Source organism: Antechinus flavipes, chromosome 2 (assembly GCF_016432865.1).
Source record: "Antechinus flavipes isolate AdamAnt ecotype Samford, QLD, Australia chromosome 2, AdamAnt_v2, whole genome shotgun sequence".
NCBI lineage: Eukaryota > Metazoa > Chordata > Mammalia > Dasyuromorphia > Dasyuridae > Antechinus > Antechinus flavipes.
In genome coordinates, this window is record NC_067399.1 from 594,412,363 (window position 1) to 594,432,685 (window position 20,323).

The 20,323-nt window shown below is 33.9% G+C and overlaps 1 protein-coding gene across 1 annotated transcript in view; it reads left to right on the forward strand.

Annotated features, from left to right (window-relative positions):
• The window catches only part of ATRNL1 (attractin like 1), a 1,270,304-nt gene that overhangs the window by 223,078 nt on the left and 1,026,903 nt on the right, over positions 1 to 20,323 (forward strand). The window contains exons 16-17 of the mRNA XM_051981495.1: positions 9,799 to 10,012; positions 11,484 to 11,672. Of these exons, the coding sequence (XP_051837455.1) occupies positions 9,799 to 10,012; positions 11,484 to 11,672 (403 nt within the window). The remainder of the gene's footprint in view (positions 1 to 9,798; positions 10,013 to 11,483; positions 11,673 to 20,323) is intronic.

The window sequence follows — 20,323 nt, forward strand, 5'->3', positions numbered from 1 at the left end:
TATTATATTATAACTGTAGAGAACTTTCTCTAAAAGAGATGGTAGTATCATTTTGCCTTTTGCAATTGTTGTTTTAAAATTTTTTGTTGTAAATCTACCTTAAACATAGAAAGCACTTTTGAATTTAAAAAACAGTTAACAAGGTAAATTTGTAAAGTTTTTCCATTTTATGCTAATGGAAAGCATAGAGCTATCAAAGTTGATTTATTTTCTTTGTTGCAACATCTGCTTAATTTCCTTTATTGTCAGATGGGGAACAAATTATAGAGTATCCCACTTAAAATCAGCCATGTTTAATGTAATGTTGGCTTTCAAAAGACCTTTTTATTATCACTAAGAGCAACATCACTAGCTTTTCTCAAGTACTGATGACTGTGGTATTTTTTTTTTTTCTGATTGCTTGCTACCTTGTTTAATCCTACCAGCTTTGTTTTTACCCTTAACCTTGAAATGTATTATTTTGAATAAAGATATTGTTAAAGTCTGAAATCAAACTTTCTGTGCCAAGACCAACATATTGGCATTGATTTGTGGCATTATTTACTGACTTTTCCCTCTGGCTTGTTATTAAAGTAGCACAAAGAGGTAAATAACACTAGTAAATATATGACAAAGTATAGATTTGACAGTTTGCTGACTAGTATGTCCTACAAATGAAAAATGGCCATTTGATTTCTTTGGAAAGGCAAGCTTTAGCAAAATTTCACATTTAGAAACTTTTGCAAGCTGACATCTCCCCAGGAATCTATCTAAAGGTATTACATCCTGAGTCAATGTAGTTCTATACATTTAAGATATATAACAGTAAAAGTAGATGAATTCATTACTTTCTTGGGATAGCTTGGATAAAATGCTCATTTATTTATCAGTATGTAGCTTTTAATCAAGTGTTGCAGCAATTTAGGCTGTGCTGAGTTAGTTTCCTTTTTTAAAAGTATTTTTCTTTCATTTCTAATTTTGTGTCCAATTCAGTTTATTTGGTAAAAGTGTACTCTGAATGTATTGAAAGAAACTATACAAACTCCCTTTGAGTTTGTGTGATTTTTTTCTTCTCTTTTTCTTGCTTGAAAATTCTAAGCATGATAGATCATTTCTTCTAAAGTAACTTTTTTGTTTCAGATAGTACAGAGATTATAGGCAAAACCACTGTAATATGAGACACTTTAAAAAATTTAAGATATCCTTGTTGGATTCACTTCTGTTATTATCAAGGACTTTATAAATGTTATAATACCTTGTTATATAAAGATGGTTTAGAATTATATGTGCATGTGAGTGGTATTTGAATGTTAGGTATGAAACTGTACTGATATTTTTATTATTCATGTAATCATTAAGTTAGAAAAGATCTCATAGGTCATCTAGTCAAATGTGTACCTTAAATAGGAATCCCCTTTATAACCAACTACTCAAAGTGGCAATCTAGTGTTTTTTTTTCTTTTTTTTTGAAGAACTCAATAATTTACAAAGTATTGAAGCTACCTATTCTATTGCTGGTCATTACTGGTCATTTCTTATATGAGGTTTTTTGACATTGGCCTACAATCTAACTACTTAAGTTCGTTCCTTTAATTTTAGCCTTATTGATTGGTACAAGTAGAAAAATCTAACTCTTCTTCCATATGACAACTCCTAACAAATTTAGGCTATGTTCATATCTCCCTTTATTATACTTGTTAATTCAAATTAAGAGTTATTTAGCTTTTTTGACTGATATATGTACTGCTGACTCATTCCAATGTACAATTCCTTACATTTTCTCTAAGATTATTTATTTTGAACTATTTTTAGCTATTATTGTAAAGATGAATTTTGTTAATAGCAGGAAAATTTATAATTTTTTCTATTAAATTTAACCCTATTGATATCATATTATACTAAAGAAAGTTTCAAACAAACAAAAAGATGCAATTCACCATTGATCATATTGTAGAAAAATAGGTACTCAATGGAATTGTAGACTGCTACAAAAATGTTGGGGTGTCACCTGTGTGACTTAATTATGGTACTGCTAAGATTTTATTTTAAAAGCATCATTAAAAGGAGGGAAGGGACATAGCTTTGCAGAAATATTCATAGCTGCCATTTTTGCAATATCAAATATATCTAATAATTGGAAATGACTTAAAATTGTGTCCTATGAGAATAAAGGAGGGATTTTAATCTATAGATAAATTTCAAGGGGACTATGAATTTAAAATTTTATTTATAAATGTATGTCACTATAATTTGTTTCTTTTTTACCCTTGTATATTTTATTTTATGCCTTTAAAAACCTTATCTTGAAAGGCATTCCATAAGATTTGCTGAATGGCAAGAGATTTGCACAGCACAAAAGAGTGAAGAGCTTTTAGTGTAAAGAATTGTTGTGGTGCTTTGAAAATGAAAATATGAAACACTAAAGGAGATGGGAGAATTATGTGAAATAATGAAATGTGAGATTCATAAAACCAGAACTGAATGTACTTTAATTGAAATGGCATTAATCATTGGTAATAGAATTTTATTTGGACTTGAGATATCACTGAGAAAGCACAATTTTTGTTAGTTTTATGCTATTTCATTAAACTATATTTCATTAAGCACTAAAAGTTTATGAAAGATTTTAACCTTTACTTTATATGTTTGAATGAATATTTTCATTGGTGATTATTATGTTAATAATAAACCTTTACAATCATCACCACTCCCTCATTACTCTCATCATAATTAGAAAGTTCCTTTTTGTTGTGTATATTGACAAAAGATCTCAGCTTCTTCTAGACTTTGACCTTCCTTAACTTAATCGTGTAAGATTGTGCTACTTTTTTTTTTAACATTGATCTTCAGGTATCTGTGTTCCTTTCTATCTTTTATAAAGTTCCTTTTCATCCCAGTTTTTTTTAAAACAAATTCCTCATTTATTTCTTATTATTTAAATTTACCATAGACTTTTATTCTTAATAATCTCCCATCCTGACACCAAATACATTGTTGGTGGAGTTGTGAAATGATCCAGCAATACTGGAGAACAATTTGGAACTATGCCCAAAGGCATACCTTTAAACTGTGTATACCCTTTGATTCAGCAGTCTCACTATTGGATCTGTATCCCAAAGAGAGCATAAAAGGGGGAGGGGAAAGGTCCTGCATGTGCAAAAATGTTTGTAGGAGCACTTTTTGGAAATTGAGTGGATGCCCATCAGTTGGGGAATGGCTGAATAAGGTATGATATCTGAATGTTATGGAATATTATTGTTGTGAAGAACAGGCTAATTTTAGAAAAGCTGAGAAAGATTAACAGGAATCAATGCTGAGTGAAGTGAGCAGAATCACGAGAACATTATACACAGTAACAACAAGATTATGTGATGATCAACAGATGTCTCTTCTCAACAATGAGGTGATTCAAGGCAATTCCAACAGACCAAATGGAAAATGCCATCTGCATCCACAGAGAGAACTATGGACACTGAATATCGATCATAGCATAGTATTTTCATCTTTTTTTTTGTTTCTCTTTTGTTTTTCCTTTTTGGTCTATTTTTTTTATAACATGACAGTTATGGAAATATGTTTAAAAGAATTGTATGTGTTTAGCCTATATTAGATTGTTTGCTGTCTTGGGAAGGGAAAGAAGAGAGAAAAATATTTGGAATACAAAGGTGTTAGAGTTCAAATGTTGGAGTTTGTTCTCAGAGGACAGCCGGTTTAGAGGCTTAGAGCCCTTCGGATGTCTCCAAATCCAAAGGTTCTGTCCTTCAGCCTCTGCCTCTGCCTTCTTCTGCCTCCAACAGAGATGGAAGATCTCTCTTATCTCCTTCTGGGGGGCCCAGGCACCAATTTGCCGCGGAGAGAGGGCTTCTGGCGTAGCTCCACTGAAGTCCGTCAAAAGTGTTCTCTGCAGCAGAGTCGTTTCTCTCGAGTCTAGCGCGATCAGCCAGCCAAGAGGAAAAAATGTATTCTGCCATAGATCCTTCATCGCTGGCTTTTTATCTGCCTCTTCTGAGAGAATGGGATTATGGGTTTTCTCCCATAGTGCTCTCTGGCCCAATGACTTTAAGGGAGGTGTGAACTCTCTTGAAGTTAGAAAGTGTACTTTGTGAAGCTAGCATACTTGTGGAGTCCAATGAGTAAAGGTGGGAACACAAGCCTTGTCTTGATTAGTTCTACTTAGTACCTTGTTTCAGGTTCTGGCCAAAACAACTTCTTGTAAGATTAGATCAACTCTAATTACTTAGCAGTTAGTAAGGATTCCAACATCTCCCCCTTTCTTTTGTTTTAAAACATAGGGGGTTTCTGAGGGGGTACACATAAATCCATCAATATGGGCCAGAACTTTGTAACAGATATACATGGTATACATAAATCCATCAATATGGGAGGCATTATACATAATTTACATGAGCACATAGCAATATAACACAGGCTAGTAGTAATGTAACAAATAACAAGAATCAATCTGAAAATTTACACATGTCCATAAGTCCTAGAAACAGTCCAATAGGATTCCATTGTCCATTAGTTCATGTGCCAGGAATCTAATAATTCTTATGAGCACAATCAGCAACAGAACCACCCGATATTTCTTGGGTCTTCTCCTTTGTTTCAAGGGTCTGCTCCATCTTTCTGCGATGGACAAGGCGAATGCGGCTCGTAGGCACCCATCTGATTCCTTCTCCACCTGTAGAGATGCAAGCAAATCCTCTCCCCCAAGCAGTTAGTCTATCTGGTCCCTTCCATTCACCACTTTCTGGGTCTCTCCACATCACCTGGCGATTATCTAAAGATAGTGGAGCTGCTCGCACTGGACACTGCTCTTCTGGTGGGTTATAAAACCTGTCTGCTGGAGCCAGTGCATCTTTATCAAAGATTAAAAAATTAATGGTATAGAGAACTAAATTTAGAAGTTCTCTAGGGTTACCCGTGGCTCCTCCTTTCCTTTGTTTTTGGAGGAGTGTCTTAATGTCTCTGTTTCTTCTTTCTACTATTGCTTGACCTTGAGGATTGAAGGGTATGCCAGTAGTGTGTAGAATCTTATACTGTGCACAAAAGTGTTCAAAATGTTTGGAGGTATATGCCGGTCCATTATCTGTTTTTATTTCTTGTGGCACACCCATAATTGCGAATGCTTGAATGAGGAATTCAGTGACCACTCGGGCTGTCTCTTTTGCTGCTGGTATGGCAAAAGTGAATCCTGAAAAGGTGTCTACCACAACGTGGATAAAAGACAGACGACCAAAAGATTTATAATGAGTCACATCCATTTGCCAGATTTCATTGGGTTTCAAACCACGAGGGTTCTTCCCTGGAGGCAGTGTAGGAGCGTGGAAGGGAAGGCAAGCTGTACAGCTTTTCACTATGCTCCTAGCTTCTTCTTTTGTAATCCCAAACTGTAAACGCAAAGCTCGAGCAGCCTGATGGTATTTAGAATGGGATTCCTGAGCCTCCTGAAATAAAGGCGTACTGGCCAACATAGTTAAAAGGCTATCTGCCTTTGAATTTCCATCAAAAATAGGACCTGGAAGTCCACTATGTGAATGGACATGCAGGATATAAATCTTTCCTGGATGCTTTCTCACTTGCTCTTGAAGTTCCTTAAAGAGCTGATATATATTAGAAGCTGCAAATTTTATTTGGGCTGTGGCAATTCTTTGTACCACACCTACTGAATAGGCTGAATCAGATATTATATTTATGTCGCCTGGGTAATAAGTGAGAGCTAGCATGATCGCATATAATTCGTTCTGCTGAGTGGACTGAAAAGGAGTTCTGACTACTCTTTTTACGGTTAGATCATGAGAGTATACAGCACAAATATTTTGTTTAGCTGCGTCTGTAAAGATGGTTGGTCCTTCAAGAGGAACCTTAGAAACCTTCTCTTCAAAAATCCATTGCCAATTATGCAGTAGTCTGGTTATCTTTAATGGAGATCCATGTGCAAAATTTGGAGCCATGGCCAATAAAATCTGCCACTCTGGATGGTTTCACAGCATACATTAATTTGTGCATTTGTATAGAAGGTATATATCTTGTCAGGTCTTGTCCCAGATAATTGTACTGCTCGCTTAATGGCCTTTAATAGAATTCTAGCCACAAGCACTGGGTAAGGCGTAAGGCTTTGTTCTGGTTGTGCTGGGAGGTTCACCCACTCTATCACACTGTCTCCTTGATGAAGGACTGCTGTGGGTGCTTCTTTCGTAGCAAAAACTGATATTTCCAAGGGTTTTTGAGTTACTCTCTCAACTACATTGGATAAAGCCAGTTCAACTTCTCTCAAGGTCTCTTGAGCTTCTTTTGTAAGCCGGCGTGGTGAATTTAAAGCAGTGTCTCCCCTTAAAATGTCATATAGGGGTTGCAATTGATTGGTAGTTAAACCTAATACTGGACGCATCCATTGGATATCTCCTATTAATTTTTGGAAATCATTTAAGGTGTTCAACCTCTCTGTTCTTAAAGACAGTTTTTGTAGTGTAAGTGCCTTAGGATATATTTCATATCCTAAATATTGAAAAGGAGCATGCCTTTGAATTTTTTCTGTAGCGATATGAAGTTTGTAGTATCTTAGTGTTTCTATGGTTTTTTGTAGACATGCTTCTAGAATTTGTTCCTCAGGTGCACAACCCAATATATCATCCATATAATGTAATAGCATAACTTTTGGAAATGCTTTTCTTATTGGAGCAAGAGCAGCAGCAACATACATTTGACACATAGTGGGGCTGTTCTTCATACCCTGTGGCAAAACCGTCCATTCATATCTTTTATAAGGCTCAGCTAAATTGACACTGGGCACCGAAAAGGCAAATCTCTTCATATCCTCCTTATCCAGAGGAATGGAATAGAAACAATCCTTGATGTCTATAACCCAAAGAGGCCATTCTCTAGGAAGCTGAGTAGGAGATGGAAGTCCAGGCTGAAGAGTTCCCATAGTTTCCATCTGTTCGTTCACTTTTCTTAAATCAGTGAGCATCCTCCATTTTCCTGATTTCTTTTTTACAACGAACACTGGTGAATTCCAAGGACTTAGAGAAGGTTGTAAATGCCCTTGTTCAAGCTGCTCCTGTACTATATCTAATAAGGCCTGAATTTTATCGCTACTTAAGGGCCACTGTTCTATCCACACTGGTGTATCAGTTTTCCATTGGATAGGAATAGGTGAAAGTGTTGGCAGGCCTTCAACAGCAGCCCTGCTTAAAAAACCGAAGTACTCATTTTTAACCCCAATTGTTGTAAAACGTCTCTTCCCCACAGATTGATGGGGATTTTTTCAACTATAAAAGGAGTAAAAACTCCTGTTTTGCCTTCAAAAGTCCATCTCATAGGGGCAGCACTAACTTCAGCTGCTATTGATCCTCCTACTCCAGACATATAGGTATCTGCTTTAATCTTTGGCCAGTGACTGGGCCAACTGGCACCTCTAATAACTGTACGATCCGCACCTGTGTCTACCAATCCTTCCAATGGTAGGCCATTTATATAGATAGTGAGCATAGGTCGGTCAGCCGTTACTGCTGCTGTCCAATATATTTCTGGTTTTTGTGGTCTGGAGTCAGAACCTGGGTGACTATCACGAGGCTGCTTAACGCCATCAATCAGCTGTGAGTACGGGCTCCCGGCTCGAGCTGGCCGGCTGGGCGCCGAAGGGGAGCCCCGTGAGAGCCCCTGACTTACCAGGTGGAGGAGGCTCCAGCGGCAGCTGCAGCCGTCTTTAGGGAGGGCAGGGGGTGCGGGGATGGAGAATCTTTACCTAGGATCTGTCCCATTTCAGCCAAAAAAGGTTGTACTCACTCAGTTCCTGGTCACTGGAGACTTCTTGTGAAAGTAGGGTCCTTGGGCCCCACGTTGGGCGCCAAATGTTAGAGTTCAAATGTTGGAGTTTGTTCTCAGAGGACAGCCGGTTTAGAGGCTTAGAGCCCTTCGGATGTCTCCAAATCCAAAGGTTCTGTCCTTCAGCCTCTGCCTCTGCCTTCTTCTGCCTCCAACAGAGATGGAAGATCTCTCTTATCTCCTTCTGGGGGGCCCAGGCACCAATTTGCCGCGGAGAGAGGGCTTCTGGCGTAGCTCCACTGAAGTCCGTCAAAAGTGTTCTCTGCAGCAGAGTCGTTTCTCTCGAGTCTAGCGCGATCAGCCAGCCAAGAGGAAAAAATGTATTCTGCCATAGATCCTTCATCGCTGGCTTTTTATCTGCCTCTTCTGAGAGAATGGGATTATGGGTTTTCTCCCATAGTGCTCTCTGGCCCAATAACTTTAAGGGAGGTGTGAACTCTCTTGAAGTTAGAAAGTGTACTTTGTGAAGCTAGCATACTTGTGGAGTCCAATGAGTAAAGGTGGGAACACAAGCCTTGTCTTGATTAGTTCTACTTAGTACCTTGTTTCAGGTTCTGGCCAAAACAACTTCTTGTAAGATTAGATCAACTCTAATTACTTAGCAGTTAGTAAGGATTCCAACACAAAGGCTAACAAAAATAAATGTTGTAAACTATTTTTACATATAGTTGGAAAAAATAAAATAAGAGAGAAGAAACTCCCATTCTACTTGAGCCAGCCTTCTGTTTGGAATCTTTTGAAACATGAAATTTTCTGCAGAACAAGTTTAGAATTTCTCAGCTACTCTACTTTGAGAAAAAATAGTTCTTCATTTTAAGACAAATAGTAGAAATGTCCTGTAATATCTGTTCATTTTCTGTACCAGCTTTGTGATCTCCATTAGGCATTTGTTATCCATTTCCTTCTTTTGATTAGGCAATCTATAGTATGTGCTGGGCCGGATTTTTTTTCAATACCCATATTTCTACTCTAATTTTTTCCTCAAGTTTATAGATATTTATAAAAGAATATATCTTCTTAATATTTAATGCCACTTTAGCATTTTTAATCTAATGATTTTATTTCCCTGGGGTTCAATTTCTAAATCTGTAAGAGGAGAATGATAGAATCTCTTTTGCTACTTCACAGGATTGTTGGGGGAAAAAGTATTTTGTAAACATTTAAATTTTAATACATTATAGGTATGTAAGTTATTATTCTTTAGCAAAAGAGTGATAAAGGAAGATTTTTCTGTTTTCAATTTGAAGAATGAAATGAAAAACAGAGACACTATATGGGAATATTTATAATGAGATTACCTCTTGGTAATATGATATTTACTGGAATAGTGGCCATGGGAAGGAAAAAGATTTTAGGTATGTGATAACCAAAAAAAAAAAAAAAAACATATATTGAAACCTCACTCACAGGAGATTTGAAGCAGAAATTAGATAAGGAATATATGTGGAGAAAAGTGCTAGAAAAAGGCACATTGTGATGAGTGACAGCTGATACAGAAATGAGTCAAAAAAACTAGGAAAGAGGTCAACTAAAATGAAATTGTAACTACCTGTGGTATTTTAGTATTGCAGAAAAATAATATGTTCTAAATCCTTCATAGACTGTACTCTACATAAATCTATATGTCTCTCTCTCTATAAAATCATCTACCTATATAATTATTACAAAGCTTTTGATCCACTTTTTGAGGATAGTATGTTTAAGAAAAAAGGGAAAACAGTATTTCCAAAAATAATTGAAAGTTGTTTTTTTACATTATGGCACTATTCAGTATTCTGCATAAATTACTTGTGGAATATCTCAATATTATTTCTATAGATTGATTACAGAAATATAGAGAAAAATCCATATGGCAAATTTGGTTGCTTATCCTAGTCATTGAGATATTCTAGAATGACTTTGTTCTTTACAATGTACATTTTTTATATTAAATATACCACTGTTCTAATGAAATATTTTGTGTTGTTTCTCTTCCTTATGGTTGTGCAGAAAGTATCTCCTTGGGTAGGTTTGCGCAAGATTAATATATCCTACTGGGGATGGGAAGACATGTCCCCTTTCACAAATACAACCCTACAGTGGCTTCCTGGTGAACCAAATGACTCTGGATTCTGTGCATATCTAGAAAGAGCTGAAGTAGCAGGCCTAAAAGCTAACCCTTGCACGTCTGTGGCAGATGGACTTGTCTGTGAAAAGCCTGTTGGTAAGCAGTCCACTAAGTTAATATTTTTTAAAAATAGAGTCTTCCAGGACCATTAAATATTTTTGAATATATAATGTGTAAAGAACACTTTTATGTCATTGAATCTTTGGTGCCTTTTACCATAATTTTTATCTTAGTGTTAATAGAGTCGCGATAAACTCAATATATATTATCTTTTAACTTAAAAGCATCTTTTTAAATGAGGTTGGCAGCATGCAATTGGTTTAGCTGGATGATTGTTATCTATAAAGCTTCTTCCACTGAATTTGTCATAACTTTGTCATTCCTTTTTCATTTTAAGTTTAATTAGACTCATAGTGCTACCCTGATGCCCCATCATGCATGTAGGATTTGAAGTCCATATTATGCTAGCTAAGATATCACAAGTTTGACTTACCTTAGAATGACTTCCATGATGAGTTTTATATATATATATATATATATATATATATATATATATATATGTAATACTAGAACAAGTCTTTCTAAATTCTCAAAGGCTCATTCTCAGATTTTATTCAGATTGATGATTTGTTTTGGCTATAGCCTGTCATAAAATATGTCTAATAGGGTATAAAATACTTCTGATACAAATTGGTTAGGAGAATACTTCAGCCAGTAAAAATAAAGATAATAAAATATTGATTGATTTAAGAAGTTATATTATGAGTAAACAAAATTATTTACATTGTATTAGGATCCTTTTGTAATTTGCAGAACATTTGAGTTTCTTTAAATTCATTTTATATGGAAAATATTAAAAGTAGGGAAAACAGTGAATTAAAACTAATTTAGTGAATTAAATTAGTGAATTTAATGAATTAAAACTAATTTAGAATGTTTTCCTTGAGCATATATTAGTTTTTCAATCAAAAGGAAATTACATATTATCTGTAAGTGTTTGAATTTTGTTTAAATAGAAAATGTAAAATGCTTATTTTAATTAAAATTTTGGGATTGAAATCATGTTTTCCTTATAACATTTTATTATATTTATATTTGCTATACATATATGATGCTAGCATGTGGTTCATGATGTTTAAGGAAAAAATCAATGCTTAATTAATTATGTGCTCTTCACTTATATGCCACAGACTAGAAGGCCATTGTTTTATGACCAATTATGGGAATTAAAATCATACTTTGTATGAAGAATTTTTTTTTACGAAATTAAAAATTTTAAGAATTAAAAATTCACTGTTAAGGTGTTTCAATTAGTTTTGAACATCCTCTTTATTTTTTAGTTATCTTATAATGTGATTTTTTTTTGACTTCACCACGAATTAAGTGCATTCATAAAAAATGACCATTTTATGTTAGAAATTTAGCTAAAATTTTTTTTTACAAGTACTAGCATTCTCTAAAAATCAGAATGAGTATGAGAACAAATGATATATTTTTATTTATTGGTGTTTTCAACAGAGTAGATGCTTACATTTTTGTTGTTGTTGTTGTTGTTGATTTATTTCAGTTAGTCCCAACCAAAATGCAAGGCCTTGTAAAAAGCCATGTTCCTTAAGGACAACATGTTCTAACTGCACAAGCAATGGCATGGAATGTATGTGGTGCAGCAGCACAAAAAGATGTGTTGACTCAAATGCCTATATAATTTCTTTTCCATATGGGCAGTGCCTGGAATGGCAAACTGCCACTTGTTCCCGTAAGTACTGCAACAGCCTGAAAATTATTTATTAATTATAAATGATGTTAATTTTTGTCCCTGACAGAAAAGTTAAAAACAATAGTTTCAGCTGATATTCTGTCTCGCTAATGTTTATGTTATCTAATTGTTTGCCGCATTTTTCAAATTAGAAAAAGATACTACATTGTGATTAGTAGGAATATTTAGAACAAGTTAATACTGAGTCATGTTTATATAACATTTTAAAATTTGTGAAGTTCTTTTTGACAACAACCCCATAAGATAGATATCTTCATAATTATTAGTATCCTCTTTTTCAGATAAGGAAATTGTGAACAGTGAATTAAAGTGATACCTTTCTGTACCTTTATTTAAATCTGTATAACCATGTTACTTTTATTTGTAACAATTAATAATTCTCTCTCAAGGTTAATCAATAATCTACAACTATTTATTAAGTATCTACTATGTGCCAAGCACTGTGCTATTCACTTAATTAAATGGGAACATTTGGGAAATTACAAAAACTCTAGATGACACATGAATGCCAACAAAAGACATAGAAAAAATAGAGAAAAACAGAAATGCACAACATATGCGTGTATATGTAAAACATTGTATAATTTCAAAATATTTTACTTTTAATACCATAATAATTCAGACTTCTTTTCTGGTATGAAAAGGGATCAAAAATTTTATGTAGATTTTCCTGATCATGGGGGTGCTATGCTCCTAACTTATTCACTGTTATCACAATTAAATTACTAATTTTATTTTACTGAATGAGAAAAAATAATAACAAAATTCATTAGGAAAAAAAGTCAAGAATATCAAAGGAAATAATAAAAAATGCAAAGGTATGAGATTTAGCAAATAAATCTTAAACTAAAAAGCAGTAATCATCAAAACTATCTGATACTGGCAAAGAAATGAAAATGTAGATCAGTGAAAAAGACTTAGACATACAATTTATAGAAGCAAATAAACACAATAACTTTGTATTTAACATAAAGAGTTAAGAACTTGGGATAAAATAATTGTTTGGAAAAATTATTGGAAGAGCTAAAATGCGGTATGGCAGAAACTGGACATAGACCAATGTTTTACACCATTTATTGAAATAAGGTGCAAATGGATATAGATATATCTCTGTCTCACTATCTCTATTTTCTTAGTAATTGTGTTATGCTTAAATAATTTCTAAAGATTCTTCTAAAGATTTGAAGCAAAAAAACAATAGTCATAATAAACAATTTATCAAAAGTCAAAGATTAAAATATTTAAAATCTATATAACTATATATTACTTTACTTTGTTGTAAAATTAACATTAATCATAAAGGATATAGTAGCATGTTCTAAAATGTATATATAAAACATAAAAATACAAAACTAACATGATAGATTAAACATAAAACCAATATAATGGCATGTGACAAACTATTTTTCAATATCTAAACTAATCTTTAAATGATTAATATTTGCTATTTAAAGTAATATTTGCTTGTGAAGAAGTCAATAAACATTAATTACATATTTAATGAACAGGAATGAACAAGTCTGGCTACCTCCTATGCTGTGATATTACATACTCTTTCAGATATAACTCCTTTCTTATTCTAACTCTGTAGTTCCTTCTGGTGTTACAGAAGTTTCTTACTAAATGGCATGGTTGGTTTGATACCCAAAACACCCTTGGGTGAATAGATATTGAATAGTTTTCTTTATTTCAAATTCCTGGATATAATTACTATAACTTCTCTAACTCATGACTTCATTGTTCATTGGGGTGGATCCCAAAAACTCAGGTTGTTTTTACCAGTGTCACAAATAAAAAATACTTGAGAAATCAACAAATTCTACAAAGTACAAAGGAAACCAATTACATTAAATTGATACCAAAATTTATGTTTTTTAAAGTTTATGGACTTAAGATTTTGCCCTAGATTATAAATTAAGCTTAAAATAACATATATTCTTTCCATTTTGTGTGCTTAAATTACTAAATATGATATAGGCAGAAAAAAAGTAAGTTTTTGTTCTTGATTAGGCAAGACAGAATCAGAGAAATGGTGATTTGGGAAATCATGAAAAATATGTATATTAAGTAGATTTATTTGATGCACACTGCTTTGCATACAGGTGCTCAGTATATATTAATTAGTTGTTTAGAAATAATCCTTTTCCTTTAGCTTATCCTAAAAGCGCAGTGTTTCTAAAGATTGGCGTTTTGTTCACCTTACTTCCATCTTTAAAGTCTCCATAGAGGAAAGAAGGCTAAATTTTCAATGAAGGAAAAGCAGAAGGTTAAAGGATCATATATTTGACTATTTAAAGAAGACAAAAGAAAAATATATTTTCGTATAAGGGAAAATGGAAGTTAGAGTTATTGAAGGAGAAAAAGAAAACAATGAGATAAAAATAGTGGGTGTAATTATTTGAACTTTAAAGAAATCTTTCTGCAGATTTACAGAAATGGTATATGTGAAAAGTATAAATCAAATATAAATTGTTCAATAAAGGTTTAAATAAGTTGATGTTTGAGACCCAAGAGTTATTATATTAAGTTTAAGTTTTTTTTGTATTTTGAGATATGGATAAATTTGTATTTAATCCTCTTGCTTTGGGAAGACATGAAATCAAGATTAGTGATCTAGATATTATATCACATTTCTGTTAATTTTTTTATGGAAGTATTAGAACTAATATACATTTTCATCTATAGATAGTTAGGTAAAACATTTTCTTGCATGAATTATTAAGGTACCATAATGTCTCATTGTGAATAGCACAATATTTGGAGTGGACATGTATTAAAATCCTGGCTGTTCTATATTTTAGCTTTCTTATTTTTGTCTACTCATTTACCTAAAGAGGAGTTAGACTGTATTCTGTAAAATTATGCTTGGTCAGGAATTTTTTTTTTTTTTGAGGGGGAAAGTAACCCTTTGACAGACTGATGAAGTCAATGTTACCCTTCTCAGGAAAATGTATTTTTAAAATTTATAAAATAAATTATATAAGATTTCTAAGGAAATCAGTAATGTTGAAATGTGGTTATAAAAACATTAAAAATCCCACAAAAAAACCAAATTTACAGATTTCAGAATAAGAATGTTCATTGTAAGTGATTATTAGAACATTGGATCATCAGATCCTCAGATCTGAACTTTTTGATCAATATTCTTATATCCTAATACTCTATGGAGGTTTTAAGGGATTTTATTCTTGTAGTCATAAAATATTTTTTTGAGTGATTATTTGTCCATAGTCATCAAATGTTGCAGGAGTCGTGGATCAGAAAAATGATGATCCATATTCATGTTGTGCTGTAAAGTAATTTTTTCTTAACAAACCATTTTAAAAATACTTATTCCAGGAAATAGGATAGCACAGGAATTGCGTTTTAGAGGCATTAAACTATTTGTTCAAGGTCACCCCAACTAATGAGAATATATATATATATATATATATATATATATATATATATATATATATATATATATTGTTATTGTTGTTGTTTGTTTGTTGTTGCTGTTGTTGTTGTTGTTGCTGAAGCAGTTAGGGTTAAGTGACTTGCTCAAGGTCACACAGCTAGGAAGTGTTAAGTATCTTAGACCACATTAGAACTCAGGTCCTCCTGACTTCAAGACTGGTGCTCTGTCCACTGCACCCCCTACTTGCCTCCAACTAATGAATATTTAAGGAAATATTTGAACTCTAGTCTATCCTAGTGTCAAATTCAATGCCATTTCTCCTACATATGCCACCTCTCTAACAACAAATTATAAAATTACAAAAATGTAGTAGTATCTGTCCTCTCGTTTGTCTGGTTAAAACAAGCTTTTTTTTTTTTTTTAATAAAAATCATCTTTTATTTTTAAAAGCTAAATGATTTTTAAAAGATTAGAGCTATTTTTTTTAAGGCACTTATTAACATTCTTATATCGATATATGGCTTTTCCCTTTTTTTTTTTCCCTTCTGGATGATTCTATTCCTAAGGACACAGGTCCTTATATATATTAGGCACTTTAAAGAATGCTTAATGAGTTAAATCAGATATCTATAGCTACATTCAATAGTTCTTTAATATTATAGTTAATTTTTACCTTTTAATTGAGATATATATCTTTAAGTTTATGAGATTATCAAGATGGTCAAGCAGTCCTAACAACTTCCCATGATAAAGGTTTATACATTTTTATTACTAATGTTGATTGTACATTATAAAATTATCGGTTATTTTGAATATAGTTTTATTATAGTACTAAAGTTAAGGACATTAGAAATAAGAACCCCCTAAAACTATTCAGTGACTTGTGATTTAGTTACTGATTATTGAAATGAAGAGAAATTCAGCTGATGTTTGAGTGCATTTTAACATTTTGGAAGAAGGTACTGTTATTAACAGTAATATTATGCAAATATAGTATGATACATGTACCTGGCACTTGATGTTGAAACTAGTGTGAGTTTGATTTGGAATTCTACAGTGAGGTAAACCAATCAGATTTTCACACTAAGACTGGCACCAATGTAAGACTGCAGAACTGGTCTTGATGAAATCAGAAAAAGTCAAACTTCCCATGCATACTGGTAGTGACATTGAGTCCATTAATGGCAAATATATTTCCAATTAAGGGATGAGAGCAGAAAAAAAGGAGAGGAGAGAAGAGGAGAAGAGAGATGTGTTAATTGCTTCTTAAATGTCTGAAATTAAAGAATATTGAAGTATAGATAAAAACTAAATATATTTTCATTTTTGAATAGACACCATGTTGGTGATCTTTTTCTTCTCAAAACACAGCCAGGTGATAAAAGTTCAGATCTTTTATTGTTTCCAATATAGCCCGGTTAGCTTAGAGACCTATCTCTCTGCTTGGTTCCAAGAGCTCCCTCCGAATGTCACCAAATCCAAAGGTCTGGTCCTTCAGCCTCTGCCTCTGCTTTCTTCTGCCTCCAGCCAGCTCCAGTCTTCATGTCATTCCGGTGAAATCTCGACTTGTAGCGTCTTCACTCTCCAGCACTCTCCGACTGGCCCATTGGCCTATTTATGCTCCTTCCAGAGAGAGGGATTATGGGTAGTTCTACTTAGTACCTTGTTTCAGGTTCTGCCCAAAACATCTTCTTGTAAGATTAGATCAACTCTAATTACTTAGCAGTTAGTAAGGATTCCAACATCTCCCCCTTTCTTTTGTTTTAAAACATAGGGGGTTTCTGAGGGGGTACACATAAATCCATCAATATGGGCCAGAACTTTGTAACAGATATACATGGTATACATAAATCCATCAATATGGGAGGCATTATACATAATTTACATGAGCACATAGCAATATAACACAGGCTAGTGGTAATGTAACAAATAACATGAATCAACATGAAAATTTAACTACTGCAAAAGTCTCATCAACAATCTTTCATCTCAAGAAATCCAATGATTCTTGCAATTGCTTAAAATACATAAGCACATAGTAATATAACACAGGCTAGTAGTAATGTAACAACATAAATCGACCTGGAAATTTACAAATGTCCATAAGTCCTAGAAATAGTTCATGCGCAGGAATCTAATAATTCCTGTAAGCTCTGAAGTACTGCAAAAAGTCTCATCAACAATTTTTCATCTCAGGGAATCCAGTGATTCTTGCTGGTTTTTCAGGAACTGAAAGCTGAAGATTTTAAAGTTCTTTTGACAGTCTCATTGTTAGCCATCTGATTCCTTTTCCACCTGTGGAAATATAAGCAGATCCTCTTCCCCAAGCAGTTAACCTATCTAATTCTCTTCTATTTACCACTTTTGGGATTTCTCCTCATCATCTGGTAATTACATTGGAGTTGTTTGCATTGGATATTGTCTTGTTGTCTTAAAAGGCCTGTATTTTTCCCAACTGTAATCCTGATTGCTTTTCTGTTGGTTGATGACATCAGAGTTCTGAATTTCTAAAGTCTCTCTGGGTGTAACCTCAGCTGCTATCATGCCCCACCTGTCCTTTGATTGATACTTTGGAGCTGGGCCTTGCCTCTCATTCTTCTGGGTCAATATACATTTAGAAGCCCAGTGAAAGCCTCGGTTACATTTTGGACATGGGGTTTTGGGTTTTCTTTCACCCTGTCTTCTCACTCTATCTCCATTTCTACATTGGGCTCTCAAATGTCCAACTTTTCCGCAATGAAAACATCGACGAGTTTCTCTAGAATTCCTCTGCCAAGAAGGACCTTGTCTTTCCATGTTCATCATAGTCTGGGCATAATAAGCATTTGTGCCCACTGTGGCACAGCATCTAATGATCTCCTCTAAAGAAGCATTTTTGTCTAGCCCCCATATAATTCTCTTGCAAACCTCATTGGCATTTTCCTTAGCCAAATGTCTAGTCATTATTTCTGTTGCTGCATTGTCTCCAATGGTTCTTATTACAGCTGTTTGTAAACGTCCCACAAAATCTGCAAAAGGTTCGTTGGGACCTTGCTCTATTTTTGTGAAAGCATTATTTCCATCTTTCTGTCCAGGGAGAGAATTCCAAGCTTTTATTGCAGCCTTAGAAATTTGCTCATACACTGTTATGGGATAATAAATCTGTTCTGAACTCTCTGCATACTGACCTTCTCCAGCTAGTTGGTCAAAAGCAACTTGTACAATAGCTCCTGTTTGCCTATAGCGTTGGGCTTGAACCCTACATAATTCATGAAACTCCGAAAGCCACAATAAATTTTGTCCCGGTTCTAGACAAGTTTTTGTTATGGATTTCCAGTCATTCGGGGTTAGGATTTCATAAGACAAATTATCTAGTAACATCTTCACATAAGATGATGTAGCCCCATAAAGAGTGCAACCCTTTTTCAAATCTTTAATTTTTTCCAAATTAAAAGGAGTGTATTTTCTCTCTTTTTGACCTGAAGAGTCAATCTTTTCAATCACAGGATATGCATTTATAAAATCAGATATATCTTCTCCTTCATTTTTTGCCTTAATTAATGCTATTTCTAATCTTGTCAAATTCTGCTTTACAGGAGAAGCTGACTGTATTTCTGTCTCTCTCCCTCCCCCTTGTTCCACCCATGAAGGGTTAATTGCGGGGGGAGGGTCATGAGATGTGGAATCACCTAATTCCTCCTGCTGTGAAGTATCATACTCAGAATTGTAATTAACTCCATTCTCATCTGATTCGTCCTCCTTTTCACCTAGTAAAGTTGGCATTTCTTCCTCCTGTACTTTCCTTTTCATCATTCTATCACTTAAATAACTTCTTATAGCCAATTGTATTACATTATATGTATTAATTATTGAGTTAGGCCCATTTTTATCATAGAATTGACAAAGATCCTCTCCAACCAATTTCCATTCATTTAAATCTAATTCCTTATCAAGAGAGAAACAAGGACATATGTCCTTTACAGTTTGTAAAAGTTCAGTGATTTGCTGTAAACTTATAATTAAACCTTGGCTTTCCATAACTTTGACAATGCTCTCTAAACATTTTCCTTGAACAGAAACAGGCTGTTTTCTAAATATCTGTCCCATCTTAGCTGAAATTCTACTTTAACTCTTCTAACAAAATTTCTTTGTTGCACTCACCCTAATTTCTGGGTTGAAGTCTTTTCCACTGGATCAGGATCAGAGGCTTTTCCACTTGAATCAAGATCGGAGCTTTTCCACTGAAATCCACTGAGGGGTCTGTTTGCCCCACGTTGGGTGCCAAAATGTTGGTGATCTTTTTCTTCTCAAAACACAGCCAGGTGATAAAAGTTCAGATCTTTTATTGTTTCCAATATAGCCCGGTTAGCATAGAGACCTATCTCTCTGCTTGGTTCCAAGAGCTCCCTCCGAATGTCACCAAATCCAAAGGTCTGGTCCTTCAGCCTCTGCCTCTGCTTTCTTCTGCCTCCAGCCAGCTCCAGTCTTCATGCCATTCCGGTGAAATCTCGACTTGTAGCGTCTTCACTCTCCAGCACTCTCCGACTGGCCCATTGGCCTATTTATGCTCCTTCCAGAGAGAGGGATTATGGGTAGTTCTACTTAGTACCTTGTTTCAGGTTCTGCCCAAAACATCTTCTTGTAAGATTAGATCAACTCTAATTACTTAGCAGTTAGTAAGGATTCCAACAACACCATACTGGAAATATATCCTCACCAACTAGAATAGAAAAGTTTACTGATTTGTATCAATCTTATTTAAATGAATATTGTCAAGAATTAATGTGTTGATAAAGGATTTGTCCAAAATATAATTAGTTAATGAAATGTCATTTTTAAAAGTGATTCATATTTTTAGATGTTTTCTTTTAGTGAAAGAAATATCAAATTTATCACTAAAGATTTAGAAAGACACAATAAGAATTAGGTACTGTTTCATTTAGTTTCACTACTAAACTATGCTTATGCTAAATAATAGAAGAAAATAGAATGTCACATAGTTTAGCTATAATGAATAATTTAGGAATTTATTGATTTAGTGCTTTACTATGAATTAATTATTGAAAATGGATCTGATTGAATTTTAGGAAAAAGGGAAAATGATCATAGCATAAAATTAAAAAAGACAAACTTTGGAGGAAAGAGTTATAAAAGGATGGACTATATAGTACTTTAGTTGTACTTTGTTTATCTTTTGGAAGCTGATTTTTTTTAAAAAATGAGACTAAATTCTTACCATATGTTAAAATTCTAA